The sequence below is a fragment of the Oncorhynchus kisutch genome, linkage group LG4 (genome assembly GCF_002021735.2).
Source record: "Oncorhynchus kisutch isolate 150728-3 linkage group LG4, Okis_V2, whole genome shotgun sequence".
Lineage (NCBI taxonomy): Eukaryota > Metazoa > Chordata > Actinopteri > Salmoniformes > Salmonidae > Oncorhynchus > Oncorhynchus kisutch.
In genome coordinates this window covers 55379913-55406064 of record NC_034177.2, presented here as the reverse complement: position 1 = coordinate 55406064, position 26152 = coordinate 55379913, and the positions used below count along the sequence as shown (strand labels likewise).

The window sequence follows — 26152 nt, the reverse complement described above, 5'->3', positions numbered from 1 at the left end:
GGCCAGTTGCTGCGGGGGGTGCAGAGCTGTTGGCCGGGGTTGGGGTAGCCAGGTAGAAAGCATGGCCAGCGGTAGAGAAATGCTACTTTAAATTCGCCTTGAGCTAGCCTCGAGCTAGGCCCATCTCCCGGCTAGCAAACAAAGTACACCAACTACAATACCTCTCTTGCCAATTCTTATCATGGATTTATCGGTGGTGACAGAATTTCCTAGCCTTAGTGCAGTGTGCAGCTGGGACGAGGTGCTCTTATTCTCCATGGACTTTACAGTATCCCAAAACTTTTTGGAATTTGTGCTGCAGGATGCAAATTTCTGTTTGAAAAAGCTAGCCTTTGCTTTCCTAACTGACTGTGTATATTGGTTCTTGACTTCCCTGAAAAGTTGCATATCGCGGGGACTATTCGATGCTAGTGCAGTACGCCGCATCATTTTTTTGTGCTGGTCAAGGGCAGTCAAGTCTGGAGTGAACCAATCTGTTCACATAGTTCTACATTTTTTCAAATTGGCATGCTTATTTAAGATGGTGAGGAAAGCACTTTTAAAGAACAACCAGGCAACCTCTACTGACATGATGAGGTTAATATCCTTCCAGGACACCCGGCCAGGTCGATTAGAAAGGCCTGCTCGCAGAAGTGTTTTAGGGAGCGTTTGACAGTGATGAGGGGTGGTCGTTTGACCCCGGACCCGTAACGGGCGCAGGCAATGAGGCAGTGATTGCTGAGATCCTGGTTGAAAACAGCAGAGGTGTATTTAGAGGGCAAGTTGGTCAGGATGGTATTTTTTTATTTTACCTTTATTTTACTAGGCAAGTCAGTTAAGAACAAATTCTTATTTTCAACGGGGATTCTAACTTGCAACCTTTTGGTTACTAGTCCAACGCTCTAACCACTAGGCTACCCTGCCTACGTATCTTTGAGGGTGCCCATGTTCACGGATTTGGGGTTGTACCTGGTAGGTTCCTTGAACATTTGTGTCAGATTGAGGGCATAAAGCTTAGATTGTAGGGCGGCCGATGTGTTAAGCATAACCCAGTTTTGGTCACCTAACAATACGAACTCTGACGATCGATGAGGGTACGGCTAAAGGCTATAAGATCTGGTCGACTAGTGCGTTGGGAACAGATAATGAAAGGAGCAGATTTCTGGCCGTGGTAGGATAGATTCAGGGTGTAATGTACAGACACGGGTATGGTAGGGTGCGAGTACAGTGGAGGTAAGCCTAGGCATTGAGTGACGATGATAAGGTTGCATCTCTGGAGGCGCCAGTTAATCTAGGTGCGGTCTTCGAATGTGTGGGGGGTGGGGCAAAGGAGCTATCTGAGGCATGTTGAGCGGGACTAGGGGCTCCGCAGTAAAATAAAACAATGAGAGCTACCCTAAACAACAGTATACAAGGCATATTGACATTAGAGAGAGGCATAAAGCAATCACACGGGTGTTGATTGGGAGAGCTAAGACAACAACGGGTAAACAGCTAAGACAACGACAATGGGTAAATGGCGATGAATGGGCAGAGAGGGTCAGTTAGCTACACACAGGGCCTGAGTTCGAGGCTGGGGCCGACAGATAAACATAATGAAGTACCGTGTTAATGAGCAGTCCAGCAGGCATCAGCTGTGTAGCCGAGTGATCATAGGGTCCAATGAGCAGCAATAGATGAAACAGGGAGCCGTTCAGTGGTCGTTACTACGCTAGGCGAGTTGGATACACAGCGTTCAGGAAGCTAGCGGGACGGGCTAGCAGAAGGGTCTTCACTGACATACACAACGCAGAGGTTGGTTGGGAGCACATAGGCCGAATTACGTCAGCATACCAGTCATGATGGATCGGCGGGGCTTCGTGTCAACAAAGGGTCCAGACCAATTGGCAAGAGAGGTATTGTAGTTGGTGTACTTTGTTTGCTAGCCGGGAGATGGGCCTAGCTCGAGGCTAGCTCAAGGCTAACTGGTGCTTGCTTCTGAACAAGGGTGTTTTCCACCATAGCCACTTGGTAGCATAACCGAAAGTGAGCAGTTGTAACTGAAACTGAGCTGTTGTAATCTGAATAAAGGGGAAAAGATTATTCTTGAACATGGGGTGAGAAAATGGGCCCATTTTATTTTGTCTGGCTTGCCATTCCAAATAAAATTGAGTCTTTTTTGCTCATATAATTTAAACAGGTCACTCTCCGTCTGACTCCCTGCCAATGCTGCCTGGCAATCAACCAAAAACCCAGCATCTACCATGGTATTCCATTTCCAGCAAGACTATTCAAGCCATCTACTCGCTGATGGTTGAAGATGATGAGCAATCAGCAAAGGCAATCTGGAATCTGCGTGCTGCAAAACCAGTTTGGATTTAAGTATAACTTTTGTATGACTGACACCTTTAGTGAGAGGTCTAATGCTTTAATATTTAATCATTTCATATACATTATATAAATAGGCCATCTGCACCTTCATCAGATGAACCGCAACATGTCAGCTCAAACGATTTAATAAAATCAACCAATGTCAGCCTTTAAATGCTTTATTATCCAAATGTTTAAAGTGCGTGTGGGCGACGGAGAGAAGGCATTTGACTGTTAGTGCTTTCAGGAGGAACGGAAAATTCCGTGTCAATTCATAAACCATGTGCCATCGAAAATCTCTTCCCAACAATTCTGCAATCTGTATGGCTCTCCGCCAATAATTACATTTAGAGGATTGGAGGATTCTAAATTAATATCTAAGGGGCATTTTTCGTTAGGGCAAATTTGGAAAATGACATGCGCAAGTGACGGTGGTAATATTTATCCTTTTAGAGACTATAATACAAGGCAGACCATAATCCAGGTCAGGATAACCAAAACATTTCTTTATTAAAGACTATCAGAGAGAATGTTGGTACTTTATTTTGATCCAAAGCCATGAATCACTCAGCGTTATGTAGGTGCCGAGGCTATATGACTGCTCCATTAACTTGATTATTTAGCAGACATCACTTGCTTATATTCAGTCAACACATATACCTTAAGAATATCATGGAATATAATTGAACATTTTATTTTCTCTTAGAATAAAAACCTTAGTGTAACAACAGTTTTAGTAAGAAATATGCTACAGTCCAGTTACAGCTTCTTCTGACCAAGTAGAAACAAAAAAAAAGTGTATTTTTTGGGGGTGTGAGTGCAAGACGGCAGGGTAGCCTAGTGGTTAGAGTGTTGGACTAGTAACCGAAAGATTGCAAGTTCAAATCCCTGAGCTGACAAGGTACAAATCTGTCGTTCTGCCCCTGAACAGGCAGTTAACCCACTGTTCCTAGGCCGGCATTGAAAATAAGAATTAGTTCTTAACTGACTTGCCTAGTAAAATAAAGGTAAAAAAGACAGGGAAATAGCCATTCTTACACTAAATCCAATCACCTTCTTCATCCTCATCATTCAATTAATTGAAATTCAATTTTGAAGTGCACAATTATCAGTTTCTATTCGGTTTATATCGCCCACATTAGGCCTTGGTGCCCAAAAGCGTAATCAGTGCTCTAACTCCCCCTTGCGGTGGTCTGGAGCAATGAAGCAGTTATGCAGGGTAACGTACTAAACCACAAATTACCTCTGAGTCCCGCGGCATAATCTCAAAACTTTTAATCGAGGAACCATGTCGTGGAAATTTCCTCTATTTACCAAATCATGGGAGCAAACCACACACACACGTCAGAGTTAGTTATAAAGTCCATCTTTAATTATATGAGCTCTATCACAATCCTGTGACTCTCAGATAATTCAGTGTCTCCCAGTGAATCCTCTGAGAGTCCTCTTACAAATCCTTTAAAGTTCCTTTAATAGCAAAGACACACATAGTCAGACAGCATAGAGAAAATCGTTCAGCTTTGTCTCCTTTCCCAAACCTCAGAACCATAAACCAAATCCTCCATATCAACAGGCATATATCAAATTGTCATTTATATACAACCCACTCTAAACACAACCTCCTGGACAAACTCACGGAGAGGAGGGTGAGGCTATAGGTTAAGATAGAAACAACAATAAGATGGAGCATAGAATGATTCCAGACACTGCAACCCCTCCTTTCCCCACTGGGAAAGGTAGGGAGTATAAGATATGTTTACACATGATGACACTTTGACCTCTCCCCTCTCATGTGGCCCATGCAACTTAGTCCTGACATAGAACAGATAACTGCCAATGGCCACCACTATAGTACAACAAAATACATTCTTATGAGAAGTAACTTACACACATTTGATGAATATTAAACATCTTACAAATGTTACCAACAAATTCTGATAATTCCACGACATTCCCCTCTCAAGGGACTAAGTCCCTTTTGAAGAATCAGAATATGAATTACATACTCAATATTTAAAAATTCAAATCCCCTTAATGTCAAATACCTTAGCTTATATGTAAGCTTTCTCCCTTCTGAAACTAAGATTACAACCCTTATTCTACCAGACAACCTTGCACATGTTTTAATAACACAGAATAATCCATTTGAGGAAAATAAAAACATAACATATTTATGCTCTTTCAGTTACATGAGAAACAGTGTCTAAACACAGGCCTCCTCACAACATATAGGACAGACATCCCTCTAAGTACTCATGCTCAGAAATATACTCAGGAATAGAGAATAGGGCAGTGAAATCATTCATATTCCAAATCATAAGTAACAACTCAACTATTTATCCAACATTCCTCAGTGATTCAAATGGGTCATTATCACTTAAAGTAAAAACCTCAATTTAACACACATCAAATATTAGCAGATTTACATACAGTATAATTATCCCATAATTCTACTACTAACTTTTTTAATCGTAATTTTAATACAGATCAGTATCTCAATGCATTCTTAATCTAAATTACTACAATTTACATGGTGTAGACCTCTTCAATAAATCTGATACCACAAAAGTATAAACAATTTTAATGGCACAGTTTGATTAAACCCCCCTTACACAATCTTCTGGCATCTTCGTTTTCTTCAGATAGCTTTACAGTTCAAAAGGGACGGCCCATGATAATGTCCCAATTTCAATGTCTCATCTTTACCACTCATGTCTTGTCCATTCGTCAACCAACATACCAGCATCATAAGAAAATGTTAGAACAGATCTTTCTCCATGATCACTCCAAGTGGACTCATCACAGTATGACAGAACCATGAAAGAAAAGCAGTTGATAGCTTAGATCTGATACTGTACACCAATTTCTGGCTTGTTTTTTTTATCTCGGTAGAAGTGGTTTGGAAAGCCTCCTTCAATGCCTTTGTCTCTCTTCTTCAGCCAGGTAGAGGGGGTTTTGAGGTACACACACCATTCGGTCCAAATGATCTTCCTTTATTCTGTACAGGGTCTGAGATTCCAATGTATGCAGATGATACATTGATAAATTCATGCAATAACAGACTACACAAGAACTCACTATTATAGCACATCCATAATTAAAATCTATGATACTCCCCCACTTAACATACTAGTTTACTAGTTTGGCCCAAGCTTGCTTTTCAACATTCATAACCATTCAGTCTTCTGTCAACAGGTTGGCGTACTATTCAATCCAGCAACCCTCTTTAATGACCTGACATTGTTCCATATAATGGAAACATGCTATAACGTTAGACTACATGAACATTCCTGCTCAAATTAACTGGTGTTACTTAAACAATCAAACCAAGAATAAATAACCATCAGAAGCTATCCTTACGATGTTTTATGATTCAGACATCCAATCTCCCATTTCTCATAGCCTAATACAGTAAATATAAACGCCACAAATCTATGATGCCCACCTAGCGAATCAGCTGCTAGAAATACAGGAAAAAATGTACCTGAACAACGGTCAAACAATTAGAGTAAGGTTATTGTATATTCAAACTAATAACGCAAATGTACGTTATTCTACAACAATCTACCTGCCTCCAGTAACTTTCCCTGACAATTAGTAGCCAACATAACAACTAACTCTCTTCCATACTTTCAACTAAACTTTCCTACCTCTTTTTCCCCCAGTGGGCAAAAATATAACCCCTCTCATTTCAACGTTTTTCCCTTACCTCTATCGTAAGATTAAAACCCAACTTTATAACTTCCTCTTCTGCTCTCCACACTTATGAAAATGTATCCTATTTCTTTAAAAATAACACACGCAGCGCTAGAATTATAACATGCGTCAGTCAATCTATAAGAATGAAAAACATTTCGGTAACCACTTTCTTATCGCCATTCTCTCCCCGCTATCATTCAGAGTGTCTTTAACTTAGGTAACTGTCTTCTCTATTGATACAGTAATTTAAATACGACCCAATTTTCAATACATCATTCCAGCAGATAATTTAGTGAACAGACATCGTCTTGCATCAGAATTCGCTTCGTTATTATTTTAAATTGAATTAGTCTATCAATTTAACCTAAACAATCTATTGAAAACGTTCAATTTATCTCTTATACAAACACTAGCGACCATAACTTTCCAGGCAAAATATACAAATAGATTATTTACAATCAAAAACTCTGAATTCAGCCAGTGCCATGACTGGGAATGGAACTCGGGCCTCCCGCGTTGTAGACGAGAACTCTACCACAGAACCACCAATGCTATTGAGATAAACTAAAATTCTCCGGATACAAACCCCATTTACAAAGTAAAATCAAAACACGTCACTATCGGTAATTCCCAGAAGAATAATAGCCCAATTTTAATAGTACAAACGTTACTCCAGCTATGATTCTCAAATTCCAGCCATGATTCTCAAATTCCAAATTACACATATTAGCAATCAAATAATAAAATCAACACTAATGACTAGGAAGCAGATATTGCGCCTTTTAATTAAAAGTAGATTATGTTTACTTATGCAACGTATTTCAATTACTTTATTACATCACCTTAATCACGCAATGATAATTAGCTTGATGGAAAACCTTAGGCTTTGTACAACATTATAAATTACATCGAGCATCCCTCAAATTCTCTTTAACTTTATGGAAAACAGTTTATTCCCCACTGGGAAAGGTAGGGAGTATAAGATATGTTTACACATGATGACACTTTGACCTCTCCCCTCTCATGTGGCCCATGCAACTTAGTCCTGACATAGAACAGATAACTGCCAATGGCCACCACTATAGTACAACAAAATACATTCTTATGAGAAGTAACTTACACACATTTGATGAATATTAAACATCTTACAAATGTTACCAACAAATTCTGATAATTCCACGACAACCACTGTACATTTGTCCCTAGGGGAAACTTTTCATTGGATAACAGGAAGTTTGTGACTAGCTTCTTGCAGACTTCCAGCTTCATGTATTAATATCTGTGTAAGTGTCATGTCTGGAGTGAAACACATTGACAGCAGTTCAAGCAAGTTCATCTAAGGTTAAGCATTTATGGGCTACTCAACGATAACTATAAAGAACCACAAAAGGATATGTCAGTGGTAACACGGTCACCACTGAAAAATCCATGATTATCGAAAACTTCAATAAGCATTTCTCAACGGCTGGCCATGCCTTCCGCCTGGCTACTTCAACCTCGGCCAACAGCTCCGCCCCCCCCCCGCAGCTCCTCGCCCAAGCCTCTCCAGGTTCTCCTTTACCCAAATCCAGATAGCAGATGTTCTGAAAGAGCTGCAAAACCTGGACCCGTACAAATCAGCTGGGCTTGACAATCTGGACCCTCTATTTCTGAAACTATCTGCCACCATTGTCGCAACCCCTATTACCAGCCTGTTCAACCTCTCTTTCATCTCGTCTGAGATCCCCAAGGATTGGAAAGCTGCCGCAGTCATCCCCCTCTTCAAAGGGGGAGACACCCTGGACCCAAACTGTTACAGACCTATATCCATCCTGCCCTGCCTATCTAAGGTCTTCGAAAGCCAAGTCAACAAACAGGTCACTGACCATCTCGAATCCCACCGTACCTTCTCCGCTGTGCAATCTGGTTTCCGAGCCGGTCATGGGTGCACCTCAGCCACACTCAAGGTACTAAACGATATCATAACCGCCATCGATAAAAGACAGTACTGTGCAGCCGTCTTCATCGACCTTGCCAAGGCTTTCGACTCTGTCAATCACCATATTCTTTTCGGCAGACTCAGTAGCCTCGGTTTTTCTGATGACTGCCTTGCCTGGTTCACCAATTACTTTGCAGACAGAGTTCAGTGTGTCAAATCGGAGGGCATGCTGTCCGGTCCTCTGGCAGTCTCTATGGGGGTGCCACAGGGTTCAATTCTCGGGCCGACTCTTTTCTCTGTGTATATCAATGATGTTGCTCTTGCTGCGGGCGATTCCCTGATCCACCTCTACGCAGACGACACCATTCTATATACTTTCGGGCCGTCTTTGGGCACTGTGCTATCTAACCTCCAAACAAGCTTCAATGCCATACAACACTCCTTCCGTGGCCTCCAACTGCTCTTAAACGCTAGTAAAACCAAATGCATGCTTTTCAACCGGTCGCTGCCTGCACCTGCATGCCCGACTAGCATCACCACCCTGGATGGTTCCGACCTAGAATATGTGGACGTCTATAAGTACCTAGGTGTCTGGCTAGACTGCAAACTCTCCTTCCAGACTCATATCAAACATCTCCAATCGAAAATCAAATCAAGAGTCGGCTTTCTATTCCGCAACAAAGCCTCCTTCACTCACGCCGCCAAGCTTACCCTAGTAAAACTGACTATCCTACCGATCCTCGCCTTCGGCGATGTCATCTACAAAATGGCTTCCAACAATCTACTCAGCAAACTGGATCCAGTCTATCACAGTGCCATCCGTTTTGTCACTAAAGCACCTTATACCACCCACCACTGCGACTTGTATGCTCTAGTCGGCTGGCCCTCGCTACATATTCGTCGCCAGACCCACTGGCTCCAGGTCATCTACAAGTCTATGCTAGGTAAAGCTCCGCCTTATCTCAGCTCACTGGTCACGATGGCAACACCCATCCGTAGCACGCGCTCCAGCAGGTGTATCTCACTGATCATCCCTAAAGCCAACACCTCATTTGGCCGCCTTTCGTTCCAGTACTCTGCTGCCTGTGACTGGAACGAATTGCAAAAATCGCTGAAGTTGGAGACTTTTATCTCCCTCACCAACTTCAAACATCAGCTATCTGAGCAGCTAACCGATCGCTGCAGCTGTACATAGTCTATTGGTAAATAGCCCACCCTTTTCACCTACCTCATCCCCATACTGTTTTTATTTATTTACTTTTCTGCTCTTCTGCACACCAATATCTCTACCTGTACATGACCATCTGATCATTTATCACTCCAGTGTTAATCTGCAAAATTGTAATTATTTGCCTACCTCCTCATGCCTTTTGCACACATTGTATATAGACCCCCCCTTTGTTTTCTACTGTGTTATTGACTTGTTAATTGTTTACTCCATGTGTAACTCTTTGTTGTATGCTCACACTGCTATGCTTTATCTTGGCCAGGTCGCAGTTGCAAATGAGAACTTGTTCTCAACTAGCCTACCTGGTTAAATAAAGGTGAAATAAAATAAAATAAATAAAATGTGCGTGGTCACTGCACCTCCTGGCCTATCTTCACTGTACTTTATTTTTAGGAGTTCAGCTTCTCGCCATCTGACGAAAATGTCGGAAGGGGTAGTAGTTGGTGGAGTTAGTTGGTGGAGTTTGGTATGGTCAGGGAGGCCAGCCCCAGTCTCCTTTCCCAAACCTCAGAACCATAAACCAAATCCTCCATATCAACAGGCATATATCAAATTGTCATTTATATACAACCCACTCTAAACACAACCTCCTGGACAAACTCACGGAGAGGAGGGTGAGGCTATAGGTTAAGATAGAAACAACAATAAGAGGGAGCATAGAATGATTCCAGACACTGCAACCCCTCCTTTCCCCACTGGGAAAGGTAGGGAGTATAAGATATGTTTACACATGATGACACTTAAGTAACTTACACACATTTGATGAATATTAAACATCTTACAAATGTTACCAACAAATTCTGATAATTCCACGACATTCCCCTCTCAAGGGACTAAGTCCCTTTTGAAGAATCAGAATATTAATTACATACTCAATATTTAAAAATTCAAATCCCCTTAATGTCAAATACCTTAGCTTATATGTAAGCTTTCTCCCTTCTGAAACTAAGATACAACCCTTATTCTACCAGACAACCTTGCACATGTTTTAATAACACAGAATAATCCATTTGAGGAAAATAAAAACATAACATATTTATGCTCTTTCAGTTACATGAGAAACAGTGTCTAAACACAGGCCTCCTCACAACATATAGGACAGACATCCCTCTAAGTACTCATGCTCAGAAATATACTCAGGAATAGAGAATAGGGCAGTGAAATCATTCATATTCCAAATCATAAGTAACAACTCAACTATTTATCCAACATTCCTCAGTGATTCAAATGGGTCATTATCACTTAAAGTAAAAACCTCAATTTAACACACATCAAATATTAGCAGATTTACATACAGTATAATTATCCCATAATTCTACTACTAACTTTTTTTATCATGATTTTAATACAGATCAGTATCTCAATGCATTCTTAATCTAAATTACTACAATTTACATGGTGTAGACCTCTTCAATCAATCTGATACCACAAAAGTATAAACAATTTTAATGGCACAGTTTGATTAATCCCCCCTTACACAGGCACTGCATCTTCGTTTTCTTCAGATAGCTTTACAGTTCAAAATGGACGGCCCATGATAAAATCCCAATTTCAATGTCTCATCTTTACCACTCATGTCTTGTCCATTCGTCAACCAACATACCAGCATCATAAGAAAATGTTAGAACAGATCTTTCTCCATGATCACTCCAAGTGGACTCATCACAGTATGACAGAACCATGAAAGAAAAGCAGTTGATAGCTTAGATCTGATACTGTACACCAATTTCTGGCTTGTTTTTTTATCTCGGTAGAAGTGGTTTGGAAAGCCTCCTTCAATGCCTTTGTCTCTCTTCTTCAGCCAGGTAGAGGGGGTTTTGAGGTACACACACCATTCGGTCCAAATGATCTTCCTTTATTCTGTACAGGGTCTGAAATTCCAATGTATGCAGATGATACATTGATAAATTCATGCAATAACAGACTACACAAGAACTCACTATTATAGCACATCCATAATTAAAATCTATGATACTCCCCCACTTAACATACTAGTTTACTAGTTTGGCCCAAGCTTGCTTTTCAACATTCATAACCATTCAGTCTTCTGTCAACAGGTTGGCGTACTATTCAATCCAGCAACCCTCTTTAATGACCTGACATTGTTCCATATAATGGAAACATGCTATAACGTTAGACTACATGAACTTTCCTGCTCAAATTAACTGGTGTTACTTAAACAATCAAACCAAGTATAAATAACCATCAGAAGCTATCCTTACGATGTTTTATGATTCAGACATCCAGTCTCCCCATTTCTCATAGCCTAATACAGTAAATATAAACGCCACAAATCTATGATGCCCACCTAGCGAATCAGCTGCTAGAAATACAGGAAAAAATGTACCTGAACAACGGTCAAACAATTAGAGTAAGGTTATTGTATATTCAAACTAATAACGCAAATGTACGTTATTCTACAACAATCTACCTGCCTCCAGTAACTTTCCCTGACAATTAGTCAACTTTCCTACCTCTTTTTCCCCCAGTGGGCAAAAATATAACCCCTCTCATTTCAACGTTTTTCCCTTACCTCTATCGTAAGATTAAAACCCAACTTTATAACTTCCTCTTCTGCTCTCCACACTTATGAAAATGTATCCTATTTCTTTAAAAATAACACACGCAGCGCTAGAATTATAACATGCGTCAGTCAATCTATAAGAATGAAAAACATTTCGGTAACCACTTTCTTATCGCCATTCTCTCCCCGCTATCATTCAGAGTGTCTTTAACTTAGGTAACTGTCTTCTCTATTGATACAGTAATTTAAATACGACCCAATTCTCAATACATTATTCCAGCAGATAATTTAGTGAACAGACATTGTCTTGCATCAGAATTCGCTTCGTTATTATTTTAAATTGAATTAGTCTATCAATTTAACCTAAACAATCTATTGAAAACATTCAATTTATCTCTTATACAAACACTAGCGACCATAACTTTCCAGGCAAAACATACAAATAGATTATTTACAATCAAAAACTCTGAATTCAGCCAGCGCCATGACTGGGAATGGAACTCGGGCCTCCCGCGTTGCAGGCGAGAACTCTACCACAGAACCACCAATGCTATTGAGATAAACTAAAATTCTCCGGATACAAACCCCATTTACAAAGTAAAATCAAAACACGTCACTATCGGTAATTCCCAGAAGAATAATAGCCCAATTTTAATAGTACAAACGTTACTCCAGCTATGATTCTCAAATTCCAGCCATGATTCTCAAATTCCAAATTACACATATTAGCAATCAAATAATAAAATCGACACTAATGACTAGGAAGCAGATATTGCGCCTTTTAATTAAAAGTAGATTATGTTTGCAGGCCATGGAAGAACTGGGACAATTTCAGTTTCCAGGAATTGTGTACAGATCCTTGCAACATGGGTACGTGCATTATCATGCTGAAACATGACTTAATGACAACAGATGAATGGCAAGACAATGGGCCTCGGGATCTCGTCACGGTATTTCTGTGCATTCAAATTGCCATCGATAAAATGTAATTGTGTTCGTTGTCCGTAGCTTATGCCTGCCAATACCATAACCCCACCGCCACCAAACCGCTCGCCCAAATACTCGCTGTCTGCCATCTGCCCGGTACAGTTGAAACCAGGATTCATACGTGAAGAGCACAATTCTCTAGCGTGCCTGTGGCTATCGAAGGTGAGCATTTGCCTACTGAAGTCCGGTACGATTCCGAATTCCAGTCAGGTCAAGACCCTGATGAGTACGGCGAGCACGCAGATGAGCTTCCCTGAGTTTGTTTCTGACATTTTGTGAAGAAATCCTTCGGTTGTGCAAACACTCAGTTTTATCAGCTGTCCGGGTGGCTGGTCCCACAGGTGAAGAAATTTTCCAAAATGACATTGGAGGTGGCTTATGGTAGAGACATGAACATTAAATTATCTGGAAAAAGCTCTGTTGGATATTCCTGCAGTCAGCATGCCAATTACATGCTCCTTCAAAACTTGACAAAACTGCACATTTTAGTGGCATTTTAATCAGCTTCTTGATATGTCACACCTGTCAGGTGGATGGATTGTTTTGGCAAATGAGAAATGCTCACTAACAGGGATGTAAACAAATGTGTGCACAACATTTGAGAGAAATTAGCTTTTTGTGCATTTGGAAAATTTCTGGGATTTTTTATTTCAGCTCATGAAACATGGGACCAACACTTTACATGTTACATTTTTGTTCAGTGTAATTTAAAGTTACATTTGGTAATGTATTGGACATAATAAAGGCTATTAAATAATGCAATAGCTATCTAACATTTGCTGTAGTTGCTAGCATGTTGAATTATACAGGAAAGAGAGGCGTTCTGACAACAAGTAGTCACAGCGTGCAGGAGGTTCAGCCCCATCCTGGGATGGGCGACGCATTAGTGAGGATGGCCGTGTGATGGCTGCCTGGTGGAGCTGGAGGATCTGTTCTGTTTCTGTGTGGCAAGGCACGTGTGGGTAAGGCCATGTGATGTCCATATGGTGGAAGCGGGAGGCTCTGTCCTGTCTCGGCATGGTGAGTTGCATGTGAGGAAGGCCATGTGATGGCTGTGCAGTGGAAGCAGGAAATTCGGTTCCATCTGTGCCTATGTAGCAGATTGCAAGAAGGGAACCGGAGGTGTGGAGTGTAGTAAGGGTGGAATTTCAGGAGGTCAAAGGTTTGGTCCAGGCAAGGTGCCAGGGCTCCAGTAGGGTGCCAAGTTGGACTGGCCAAGTTGCACTTAGGTATATGAACCAAGTCAATTACTTAATCTGCTTGAAGTTTTGCTTGTAGACATGCACTACAGTGGAGCACATTGAATGGCAGGTGGTGCGTTTAGCATTGAAGAGGTGAAAAGAGCAGAAGGGAGTAGAAGCGATGAGAATATAGTATAAGGAAGGCCCAACCCTCAGTCTTGGACAAAGGTTGTGCTGAACCCCCCCCCCTACACAGTTGTTAACTGGGGTTGTGCTGGACTGTCCAGAGCAGGGAAAAGTAGAAGGGAGAGGGAGGTATGGTCGTTTTTCTCTTATGGTAGTTTTTCCAGGAACCGGTGAATATCCGCAAAGTCTTTAGCCAGGTTGTCTTTTGGAGCTGTTGCTGTCACGACCATCTTTAGCATGATCTTGCTCTGATGTTGCCTTCATAACTGTGGGTTTATTTCCCCCAGTTTGGGGATGTCGGTCAAATTAGTGTTAAGACTCGCACAAAGGTTTAAAAAGTTAAAGTTGGTTGACCTCAAAATGACAAAGGCATGGAGGAGGAGGGAGGGGTGATAGTGGCCAAGAAGGTGAGAGGAACTGCGGGAGCGGCGACAGAGGAGGGGTGATAGTGGCTGAGAAGGCTAGGGAGGAGAGGGGGAGGAGGTTCTTACAGAACTTTTGGAGAGCTTGAGGAGGAAATTGAATGGGACGAGAGTGAGGATGGATTAACTGTGGTGGCAGGTGCAGTGATGAATGCTGATATGTTGAGTGAAGAGGGAAGCAGTGTGGTAGGTTCGCATCAAGTGCAAAAAGAGGGATACGTGCTCCAATAGTTCAGAGATGAAACCTGGCGAGAGTAAGGATGAAGTACCTGCGGTGAGGACCGCCGAGTTCAGCCCTCGACCCGAGGATGATTCTGGCCCAGTGGGAGTGAGATTTGTAGACAGAATGGATCTTTGCATTCTGGCTGATCCATGTGTGGTGTCAGGTTGGGTGGAGAAGAGGTTGGGGAATTTTGAGTCGGTGAAGGTAACTCTGAGTCGACTCGTGATGAATTATTGTTTCCTCGGCCGAGAGGGAGTGGGCGCTCCGGATTATGCGGTTAGGGACAAGTATTGTGACTTGCTTTGCTCTCCGGAGCAGGGCGCCGTTGAAAGGAGTGATAATGGAGGTGTTATTCAGTGTTGAGGAGGAGCAGTTCAAATGGAAGATTCCTGGTGTCTGTGACTGCTGCCGTTTGGTGAGACATAGATCCGGTGGAGAGTGTGGGGAAACAGAGAAGACATTGTCTGTCATGCTGAGTCATTGCCAGATAAGGTCAAGGTAGGAAGTGTCAGTTATCCCGTGGGGGCTTTTGTTCTGAAAATCCTACAGTGTTTTAGGTGTCAAGCTTCCAGAGGTAGTCATCTGGAATGCATTTCAATTAACAGGTGTGCCTTTTGATATGCTAAATAGGGGAATTTCTTTCCTTCTTAATACATTTGAGCCAATCAGTTGTGTTGTGACAAGTTAGCGGTGGTATACAGAAGATAGCCCTATTTGGTAAAATACCAATTCAATATTATGGCAAGAACACCTCAAATAAGTAAAGAGAAATGAAAGTCCATCATTATTTCAAGACATGAAGGTCAGTCAATCCGGATATTTTCAAGAACTTTGAAATGTTCTTCAAGTGCAGTCGCAAAAACAATCAATTGCTATGATGAAACTGGCTCTCATGAGGAAAGAAAACCCCAGAATTACCTCTGCTGCAGGGGATAAGTTCATTAGAGTTAACAGCCTCAGAAAGTGCTCAAATTCAAGTAACAGACACATCTCAACATCAATCAATCAAATTCAGTCAAATATATTCATAAAGCCCTACCTACATCAGCTGATGTCACAAAGTGCTGTACAGAAACCCAGCCTAAAACTCCAAAACAGCAAGCAATGCAGATGTAGAAGCACGGTGGCTAGGAAAAACTCCCTAGAAAGGCCGGAACCTAGGAAGAAACCTAGAGAGGAGCCAGGCTATGACGGGTGGCCAGTCCTCTTCTGGCTGTGCCGGGTGGAGATTATAACAGAACATGGCCAAGATGTTCAAATGTTCATAGATGACCAGCAGGGTCAAATAATAATAATCACAGTAGTTGTAGAGGGTGCAACAGGTCAGCACCTCAGGAGTCAGTTGGCTTTTCATAGCCGATCATTCAGAGTATCTCTACCGCACCTGCTGTCTTTAGAGAGTTGAAAACAGCAGGTCTGGGACAAGGTAGCATTTCCGGTGAACAGGTCAGGGTTCCATAGCCACAGGCAGAGCAGTTAAAACTGGAGCAGCAGCACGACCAGGTGGACTGGGGATAGCAAGGAGTCATCAGGCCAGGTAGTCCTTCGGCATGGTCCTAGGACTCAGGTCCTCCGAGATAAAGAGAGAGAGTGAAGATAGAGAAAGAGATAATTAGAGAGAGCATACTTAAATTCACACAGGACACTGGATAAGACAGGAGAAATACTCCACATATAACAGACTGACCCTAGCCCCACAACACAAACTATTGCAGCATAAATACTGGAGGCTGAGACAGGAGGGGTCGAAAGACACTGTGGCCCCGTCCAACGATACCCACGGACAGGGCCAAACAGGCAGGATATAACCCCACCCACTTTGCCAAAGCACAGCTAGAGGGATTTCTTCAACCACCAACTTACTATCCTGAGACAAGGCCGAGTGTAGCCCACGAAGATCTCCCCCATGGCACGAACCCGAGGGGACGGGATGATTTGGGATGGTTTGGGATGAGTTGAACGGCAGAGTGAAGGAAAAGCAACCAACAAGTTCTCAGCATATGTGGGAACTCCTTCAAGACTGTTGGAAAAGCATTCCAGCTGAAGCTGGTTGAGAGAATGCCAAATGTGTGGAAAGCTGACATCAAGGCGAAGGTTGGCTACTTTGAAGAATTTAAAATATAATTTGATTTGTTTAACACTTTTTTGGTTAATGCATGATTCCGTATGTGTTATTTCACGGTTTTGATGTCTTCACTATTATTCTATAATGTACAGTTGTGGCCAAAAGTTTTGAGAAGGACACAAATATACATTTTCACAAAGTCTGCTGCCTCAGTTTGTATGATGGCAATTTGCATATACTCCAGAATGTTATGAAGAGTGATCAGATGAATTGCAATTAATTGCCGTCCCTCTTTGCCATGCAAATGAACTGAATCCCCCAAAACATTTCCACTGCATTTCAGCCCTGCCACAAAAGGACAAGCTGACATCATGTCAGCGATTCTCTCATTAACACAGGTGTGAGTGTTGACGAGGACAAGGCTGGAGATCACTCTGTCATGCTGATTGAGTTTGAATAACTGTTACTGTAATTTAATTATGCCAATGTGCTTTCATCAATTGAAAACCCTTAATCTATTTTATGAGAATTTGTAAGATTTCTTGTTTGCATAAAATAGACGCAGACCAGTCTTTCAATAATAGGTATTTGTTTTATTCCTAGTTGGAATGGTGTTCATTAACTTTTTATTACTCCTTGTCCGTGTCACACAATCCCTTCTTATGAACTCATATTGTTAATCACTTATAAAACAGAGTATAAGTTTACTTAGTTACAATTCTATTTAAAATGGGGATATTGTTTATTCATTTATCCATAATAATTTCAACAATAACAGACTGGAAGCTTCAAAAGGAGGGTGGTGCTTGGAATCATTGTTCTTCCTCTGTCAATCATGGTTACCTGCAAGGAAACATGTGCCGTCATCATTGCTTTGCACAAAAAGGGCTTCACAGGCAAGGATATTGCTGCCAGTAAGATTGCACCTAAATCAACCATTTATCGGGTCGTCAAAGAACTTCAATGAGAGCGGTACAATTGTTGTGAAGAAGGGCCCCCAGAAAGTCCAGCAAGCGCCAGGACTGTCTCCTAAAGTTGATTCAGCTGTGGGATTGGGGCACCACCAGTACAGAGCTTGCTCAGGAATGGCAGCAGGCAGGTGCGAGTGCATCTGCACGCACAGTGAGGCAAAGACTTTTGGAGGATGGCCTGGTGTCAGGAAGGTCAGCAAAGAAGCCACTTTTCTCCAGGAAAAACATCAGGAACAGACTGATATTCTGCAAAAGGTACAGGGATTGGACTGCTGAGGACTGGGGTAAAGTCATTTTCTCTGATAAATCCCCTTTCCAATTGTTTTTGGCATCCGGAAAAAGCTTGTCCGGCGAAGGCAAGGTGATCGCTACCATCAGTCTTGTGTCATGCCAAACGTAAAGCATCCTGAGACCATTCATGTGTGGGGTTGCTTAGTACAATTTTGCCTAAGAACACAGCCATGAATAAATAATGGTACAAACACATCCTCCGAGAGCAACTTCTCCCAACCATCCAGGAACAGTTTGGTGACGAACAATGTCTTTTCCAGCATGATGGAGCACTAAGTGGCTCGGGGAGCAAAGCATCGATATTTTGGGTCCATGGCCAGGAAACTCCCCAGACCTTAATCCCATTGAGAACTTGTGGTCAATCCTCAAGAGAGGTGGGTGGACAAACAAAACTCCATCAGTCAGAATGTGGCCCAGAAGTTAATTGACAGCATGCCAGGGCGGATTGCAGAGGTCTTGAAAAAGAATGGTCAACACTGCAAATATTGACTCTTTGCATCAACTTCATGTAATTGTCAATAAAAGCCTTTGACACTTATGAAATGCTTGTAATTATACTTCAGTATTCCATAGTAACATCTGACAAAATTTCTAAAGACACTGAAGCAGCAAACTTTATTCATATTTGTGTCATTCTCAAAAATTTTGGCCACGACTGTAGAAAAAAAATAATAAAGAAAGAAAAACCCTTGATTTAGTTGGTGTGTCCAAACTTTTGACTGGTACTGTACAGCCATGGTTGTCAATTGTACTGCAGAAATGAATCGAAAGTCACACAAAATATAGGTTTTGGTGGCAGCTGCAGAGAAGCACTTGGAATTGCGAGGTTTTATGGCAAAACAGCTTATGGAGGTGTTGAGTGGTAGTGTTATGTCCTATCAGACCGTTCGTCTGGAGTAGGACTAGATAGGGTTAAAAAGTGGAATGGGGTGTTTTTTTTTAGTGAGGGCTAATAGTTGGCAGGGCAAATGTTTTTCCAAATTTTGTATTACCATATCAAATAATTGAAGGCTGTGAATGGCACATCAGTACAGTAGGTGGCGGTGTATGCACCTAAACGTTGGATGCCAAAGAAGCGGAAGGAGTTCCTGCTCTGGCTGCATTCCAATACTGAAGACAAACCCAAATATGGAAGTACCAGCTGTGGATTAGATGTGTTGTCTGAAGCCTAAACTCTCTCCCCGAAACTGCCTAATAATTACACTTTATCTTTCTCCTTTTTCTCCTCCTCCTACTTTTCCTCCTCCCTCTCTTGTCAGGGTGACATCTACATTCTGTCTCCACTGGACAGAGAGACTAAAGACCACTACACCCTGACGGCCATAGCTAGGGACAACCCTGGGGGCAGCCCCAACAACCGACGGGAGAAATCTGTTCAGGTGGGATTCATACTGTAGTAGAACACAAGTAAACATAGTTGAATACACTGACTGTAATCACTCTGGATAAGACTAAAATGTGAATGAAAATGTATGTTCAAAATACTCTGCGGCCAGTTTATTAGGGACAGCACCCCGTTCGCAAAAAGGGTTCACTCCTACAGACAGTGAGTCACGTGGCCGTGGCTTACTATATAAAGCAGGCAGACAGGCATTGGGGCATTCAGTTACTGTTTGATTGAACATTATGACCATTATTGAATGGTCAAAACAAGTGACCTAAGCGATTTTGAATGAAGTATGATTGTCGGTGCCAGGCGCACCGGTTCCAGTACCTCAGAAACGTCCAGCCTCCTGTGCTTTTCCCACAAGACAGTGTCTAGGGTTCACCGAGATTGGTGCAACAAACAAAAAACGTCCAGTCAGTGGCCGTCCTGTGGGTGAAAACAATTCGTTGATGAGAGAGGTTGATGGAGAATGGCAATAATTGTGTAAGCTAACAGGCAAATAATGTTGCAGTAGAACAATGGTGTGCAGAACGATATCTCGTAATGCACAACTTGTCGGTCCTTGTCACGGCTGGGCTATTGTAGCAGACGACCACACTGGGGTCCACTCCTATCAGCTAAAATTAGAAAGTGGATCCAGTGGGCACATGATCAACAACACTGGATTTGAGGAGTGGAAAAGCAGCCTGGTGTGACGAATCCTGGTTCCTGTTGCGTCATGCTGATGGCAGATTCAGGTTTTGGCGTAAGCAACATGAGACCATGGACCCATCCTGCCTGTTGTCAATGGTACAGGATGGTGGCAGCGGTGGAAGGGTGTGGGGAATGTTTTCCTGGCACATGTTAAGTCCCTTGATACCAATTGAGCAACATTTGTACGGCACACCGTACATAATGTATACCGTGTATAATCCATCCCCCGAATAATTCAGAGTGTTTTGAAGGCAAAGGGGGTCCGACCCAGTACTAGGTGGGTGTACCTAATAAACTGTCTACTTTGTGTATATCTCTGCATTGGTAATATGTGTATTATGATTCCTATGGGGATTGAAACCATAACCTTGGAATTGCTAGCACCACACTCTCACCAACTGAGCCACACAGGGCCACATCATATTTTCCTGTCCCTGGTCTGTCTCTCTCAGGTCTTGGTGACCGTTCTGGATGTGAATGACTTCCGTCCACGGTTCTCAGATCAGGTCTTTGAGACCAGTGTGTTTGAGAACGAGCCCAGTGGGACATCTGTGATCACGCTGACTGCCAATGACCTGGATGAGGGGGAGAACGGTCTGCTGTACTACAGCCTGCAGGGCCCAGGGGCAGGTAGGAGCCACACAAACACACATCATCATAGGTACTGTAAGAGGCTTTTGTTCCAGCCCAGTTTTAACACAACGGGTTTAACTTATTATGGTCTTCATTGGCAATTGATTAGTTGAATCAGGTGTGATAGGGCTGGGCTAAAACAAAAGCCTGTATCTCTCTCTCTCTTTCTCTCTATGGTGTATCAGATGCCTTCTCTCTGGACGCTGACACAGGCCTGGTGCGTTCTCTCCGTCTGCTGCAGTCCTTTGAGTGCTTTAACCTGACGGTGGTGGCTACAGACCAGGGCAAACCACCCCTCTGGGGCACCGCCACCTTACACATCATCATCATAGATGTCAACGACAACAGGCCCATGTTCGTCAGGCCCACCAACGGCACCATCATGCACATCATGGAGGTGTGTGTATATGTTTGCTTGTGCATGTTGGTGGTACTACAATATGGTGTTAGAAGTCCCTAGCAGTATAGTAAAAATGTAATAACAGATTATATATATTTTTGCATGTATGAAGCTGTTGCTCAGCTACTCAACTACTGTAAAAATCTCTGCAGTTGTAGTTATAGTGCATACAAACAGGATATCTCAAATCTCAATGATGTCTGCCCCCCCCCTTGTAGGAGCAGGCCCCAGGCCTGCTGGTGTACGAGGTGTTTGCGACAGATGGGGATGAGGGGGTGAATGGAGAGGTGCGCTATGCATTCCTCCAGACAGGCGCTAGGAACAGAGATTGGGAGAACTTCCACATTGACACTATTACAGGAGTAATCACCACCGCCGTCAAACTGGACCGAGAGAAGCAGGCCCTGCACAGCGTGAGTGGACTGGCAAGACACGACCTAGGGCCCAATTCTAACCATACATATGCACTTGTAGCTGGTGACAACCTGAATCTTACCTTGAGGTCAATGGAAAAAAATGCAAAGTTTGCAAAGGCCTGGCAGATTTCTGGTTAGGATTCAGCCCAGACAGGAATGAACAAGCTGATATGCAACTTATAAACCTACACAGTAATGGAGTGTGTGTGTGTGTGTTTGCTCGCGTGTGCACACTCATGCACATGTGTGCGTGTGTGTGTATGTGTGTGCATGCTTGTGTGTATGTATATGTGTATTGTTTATGTCTGACTAACGGAAGGTGTCCTGTCCCTCAGCTGATTGTTGTGGCCTATGACCTAGGTCAGCCCGTGCCTTATGAGACAACCCAGCCCCTACAGGTGGCGCTGTTGGACATCGATGACAACGAGCCTGTCTTCTTCAAGCCCCCGGTGAGTGGAGGAGAGTTAGAGAGCTTGGCCGTGTCTCATTCGAGGAAGATGTTCCCTCCACTCTGCCCTAATTCACATTCATCTTCCTGCAATGAAACATAGCCCTGGACTCCTCAGCTATAAATCAAACTCTGGGTTTATACCTTACCACTAAGTGATACTTTAAACGGCAGAATATTATTTCTGTACCAAGCATGTTTGTGTGATCAAACCACCTTTTCAAATCTCTAGATATCTCTCCCTTCATATTTGTTTTTTATTTGGTATTTTGTGTACTGTGTTTGTATATTAGTCAATAACCTCATTTATACCTGGGTCCTTTGTCCTGATCTTGCCCACATTTTCATAAATATGTCTACACATGGTATTAAAATGTGTCTCATATTTGTCCACTGTGTCTGCATTGTGACCAGATTCTACGGGATTATGGTGATTTACAGTACCTTCAGAATATATTCACACCCCTTTACTTTTTCCACATTGTGTTGTGTTACAGCCTGAATTTAAAATGGATGAAATTTAGATTTGTTTTCACTGGCCTACACACAATACCCCATAATGTCAAAGTGGAATGACGTTTTTTGACATTTTTACAAATGAATTAAAAATGAAAAGCTGACATGTCTTGAGTCAATAAGTATTCAAGCCCTTTGTTGTGGCAAACCTAAATAACTTCAGGAGTAAAAATGTGCTTAACAAGTTACATAAGTTGCATGGACTTACTCTGTGGCAAATAATAGTGTTTAACGTGATTTTTGAATGACTACCTCATCTCTTTACCCCACAAATACAATTATCTGTAAGGGAACACCCCCCTGAAATGGACAAAAGAGGTATGTAGGTCCCTCAGTCGAGCAGTGAATTTCAAAAACAGATTCAACCACAAAGACCAGGGAGGCACCTATTGGTACTGTAGATGGGTAAAAAAAAAAGTGACATTGAATATCCCTTTGAATATGAGTTATTCATTACAGTTTGGATGGTGTATCAATACACCCAGTCACTACAAAGATACAGGTGTCCTTCCTAACTCAGTTGCTGGAGAGGAAGTAAACCGCTCAGGGATTTCACCATGAGGCCGATGGTGACTTTAAAACAGTTACAGCGTTTAATGGTTGTGATATGAGAAAACAAACTGCAATGTTGTTGTGGAGTAACAATATTGTAGTTACTCCATAACACTAACCTAATTGACAGAGTGAAAAGAAGGAAGCCTATACAGAATAAACATATTCCAAATATACAGAATAAACAGATTCCAAAACATGCATCCTGTGTGCAACAAAGTGCAAAAATAATGTGTCAAAGCAATTAACTTTTTTCCTGAATAAAAAGTGTTATGTTTTGGGCAAATCCAATACAACACATTACTGAGTACCATTCTCCATATTTTCAAGCATAGTGGTCATGTTATGGATAATCATTAAGGATAATCATTAATTGTAATCGTTAAGGACAGGGGAGTTTTTCAGAATAAAAAATGTACGGAACTAATTCAAGCACAGGTAAAATCCTAGAGGAAAAACAGGTTCAGTCTGCTTTCCACCAGACACTGGGAGATTTATTTCACCTTTCAGCAGCACAAAATTCTGAAACACAAGGCCAAATCTACACTGGGGTTGCTTACCAAGAAACCAGCAAATGTTCCTCAGTGGCCGAGATACAGTTTTGACTTAAATCTGCTTGAAAAAACTATGGCAAGACCTGAAAATGGTTGTCTAGCAATGATCAACAACTAATTTCACTGAGCTTGAAGAATTTTCTGAATAATAAACTGCAAATGTTGGAAAGCAAACTGAATCAGTTTTTCCTCTAGGATTTTAGCTGTGCTTGGATTCATTCCGTACATTTTTATATTGAAAATCTCCCATGTTCTTAACGATTACAAGCATACCCATAACATGATCACTATGCTTGAAAATATGGAGAGTGGTACTCCGTAATGTGTTGTATTGGATTTGCCCCAAACATAACACTTTGTTATGGACAATTCTTAGAGACTTACCCAGAAAGACCCGAAGCTGTAATCGCAACAAAGGTGCTTCTACAAAGTATTGACTCAGGATTGTAAAATACTTATGTAAATGAGATATTTCTATCTATTTAATCAATTTTGAATTCAAGCTGTAACACAACAACCTTGGAATAAGACAAGAGGGTATGAATACTTTCTGAAAGCACTGTAAATGGTTTCACTGTCCAGATCCATCTACACTTGTAAGATATCATGACACAATGTGTGCCTGACTACCTCCAGAGGTGGTCAGGAAGATCTGGTCGCAATCAGATCACAATGCGTCTTTTAATTGTTTACACCTGTCTGAAAATGTGGGCACAATCTGAATGTGGACAAGATCAGGACAAAGGATGCATGTTAGAACCAGGTGTCGTGTCTTTACTATCATTAACTGAAGACTGATAGTTTTTATCAAAGATTCTCTGTAATTATTTATTACGCAATCAACTGATTAATTACGTAACTAATTAACTAGGAAGTCGGGGCACCAAGGAAAAATATTCAGATTACAAAGTTATCATTTCCTAAAATAACTTTTCAGATATTTTATCTGATCAATTAGTCTTCGAATTAATGAATTATTTTCTTTACCTCACGTTAGTCTCATTCCAAACGTCGTAAATTGTTGGTTATCTGCACGAACCCAGTCTTCAGTATGAGTCATCCATACATCAATTGTGTTAAATCATTTATTTTTTACTAACTAAGTAATTCACAGAAATGCATAAACAAACAAACAAGGTAAATGTGGTTACATTAAATGATAGGAGAATGTGCCCTAGTGGGCTAAACCGGCATGGCGGCTTGTTAGACAAAAGGGGACGTGGGGGTCGACTAAGAAGTCACTACAGAGTGATAATTATAACAATTGAAATGCTAATCCTTTGCACATGAACGCTCACTCATTCGGGAACAATTGCAATCAATATATATATTTACGCTCAGTGTGTCGTCTTGATCGCTGGTGAAAAGTTCATTTATTTTGTAGAATTGTCCGTCTCTCTCCCTCTCTCTCTCGGTTGTGGTTAGAGGGGATGGTTCAGAGTGAAATCCGTTATAGAATGGTTGTTTCGGCGGTTGTCGTTCTTCGCGTTCAATGATACCGAATTCCTAGCTGCAGACTAGTAATTAATATCAAAGACTTGTTCTTATTCTGTCGGTATCGATAGTCTAAGAGTTTAACCACGTGGTATGGTTAAAATATTCAGCATTGGTCTACAACCTTTGTCCTCTGAATGGAGAAAAACATGGTCTGCAACCTTTAGCCATCTCGTAATTGAGGTAAGCTCGGTCTACCGATAATTTCTCAAAGTTGGGTTTTATTCAGAATGGAGGAAAAGGGCCTGACCCTAACTGGGCTCAGGGGCGGTTCTCTGATTTAGTTCAAATCAAAAGGGTATTGTATTTTTCTTCATTAAACAGTCCAAAATCATATTATACATTTATACAAACTGTATCATACTCACTCATTCATCTTATACAACAATTAGATGTAAACCTCATATCTGAAACAGCGTTATGTCTCACTCCAAACGTCGTAAATTGTTGGTTATCTGCACGAACCCAGTCTTCAGTATGAGTCATCCATACATCAATTGTGTTAAATCATTTATTTATTACTAACTAAGTAATTCACAGAAATGCATAAACAAACAAGGTAAATGTGGTTACATGAAATGATAGGAGAATGTGCCCTAGTGGGCTAAACCGGCATGGGGAAGTGGGGGTCGACTAAGAAGTCATGTGGCCCATGAGCTTCCCCAAGTTGTGACAAACGGACCAGTTCGTAGCTGGATTCTTCACCAATCTTTATACTTTCTCCGGAACATGAAATTTGTTCATACCTCAAGTTCTGTGAGGTGGAAGGATTTCCTTTGTTCTCCATGAAAATCTACTCTCTCTATACTGTGTGTCCATGAGGAGATTCTCAGGAATTTACGACGTCTCTCTGACCACAGCAACCTAGTTGAAGGAGGAAAGGGGGAGGCAGGGAGAGGGGGATGGGCTTGCTATACCCAAAGAGGCCAACGTCATGACACAGGTATAAACGGGGCTAATGTGTTGGTTTCATACATGTGACGATTTTGTCTTACGTCTTGCTCATGTATCTGTGTGCGTGTGTGTGCATGCATGC

General features: G+C 41.8%; 1 protein-coding gene across 2 annotated transcripts in view; it reads left to right on the top strand.

The window, feature by feature from the left end:
* LOC109889705 (cadherin-23) overlaps positions 1–26152 on the top strand; it is a 648086-nt gene that overhangs the window by 614480 nt on the left and 7454 nt on the right. For both annotated transcript variants that reach the window (XM_031823245.1, XM_031823244.1), the window contains 5 exons: positions 19283–19402; positions 20556–20733; positions 20922–21133; positions 21355–21549; positions 21888–22001. In XM_031823245.1, the coding sequence (XP_031679105.1) occupies positions 19283–19402; positions 20556–20733; positions 20922–21133; positions 21355–21549; positions 21888–22001 (819 nt within the window). The remainder of the gene's footprint in view (positions 1–19282; positions 19403–20555; positions 20734–20921; positions 21134–21354; positions 21550–21887; positions 22002–26152) is intronic.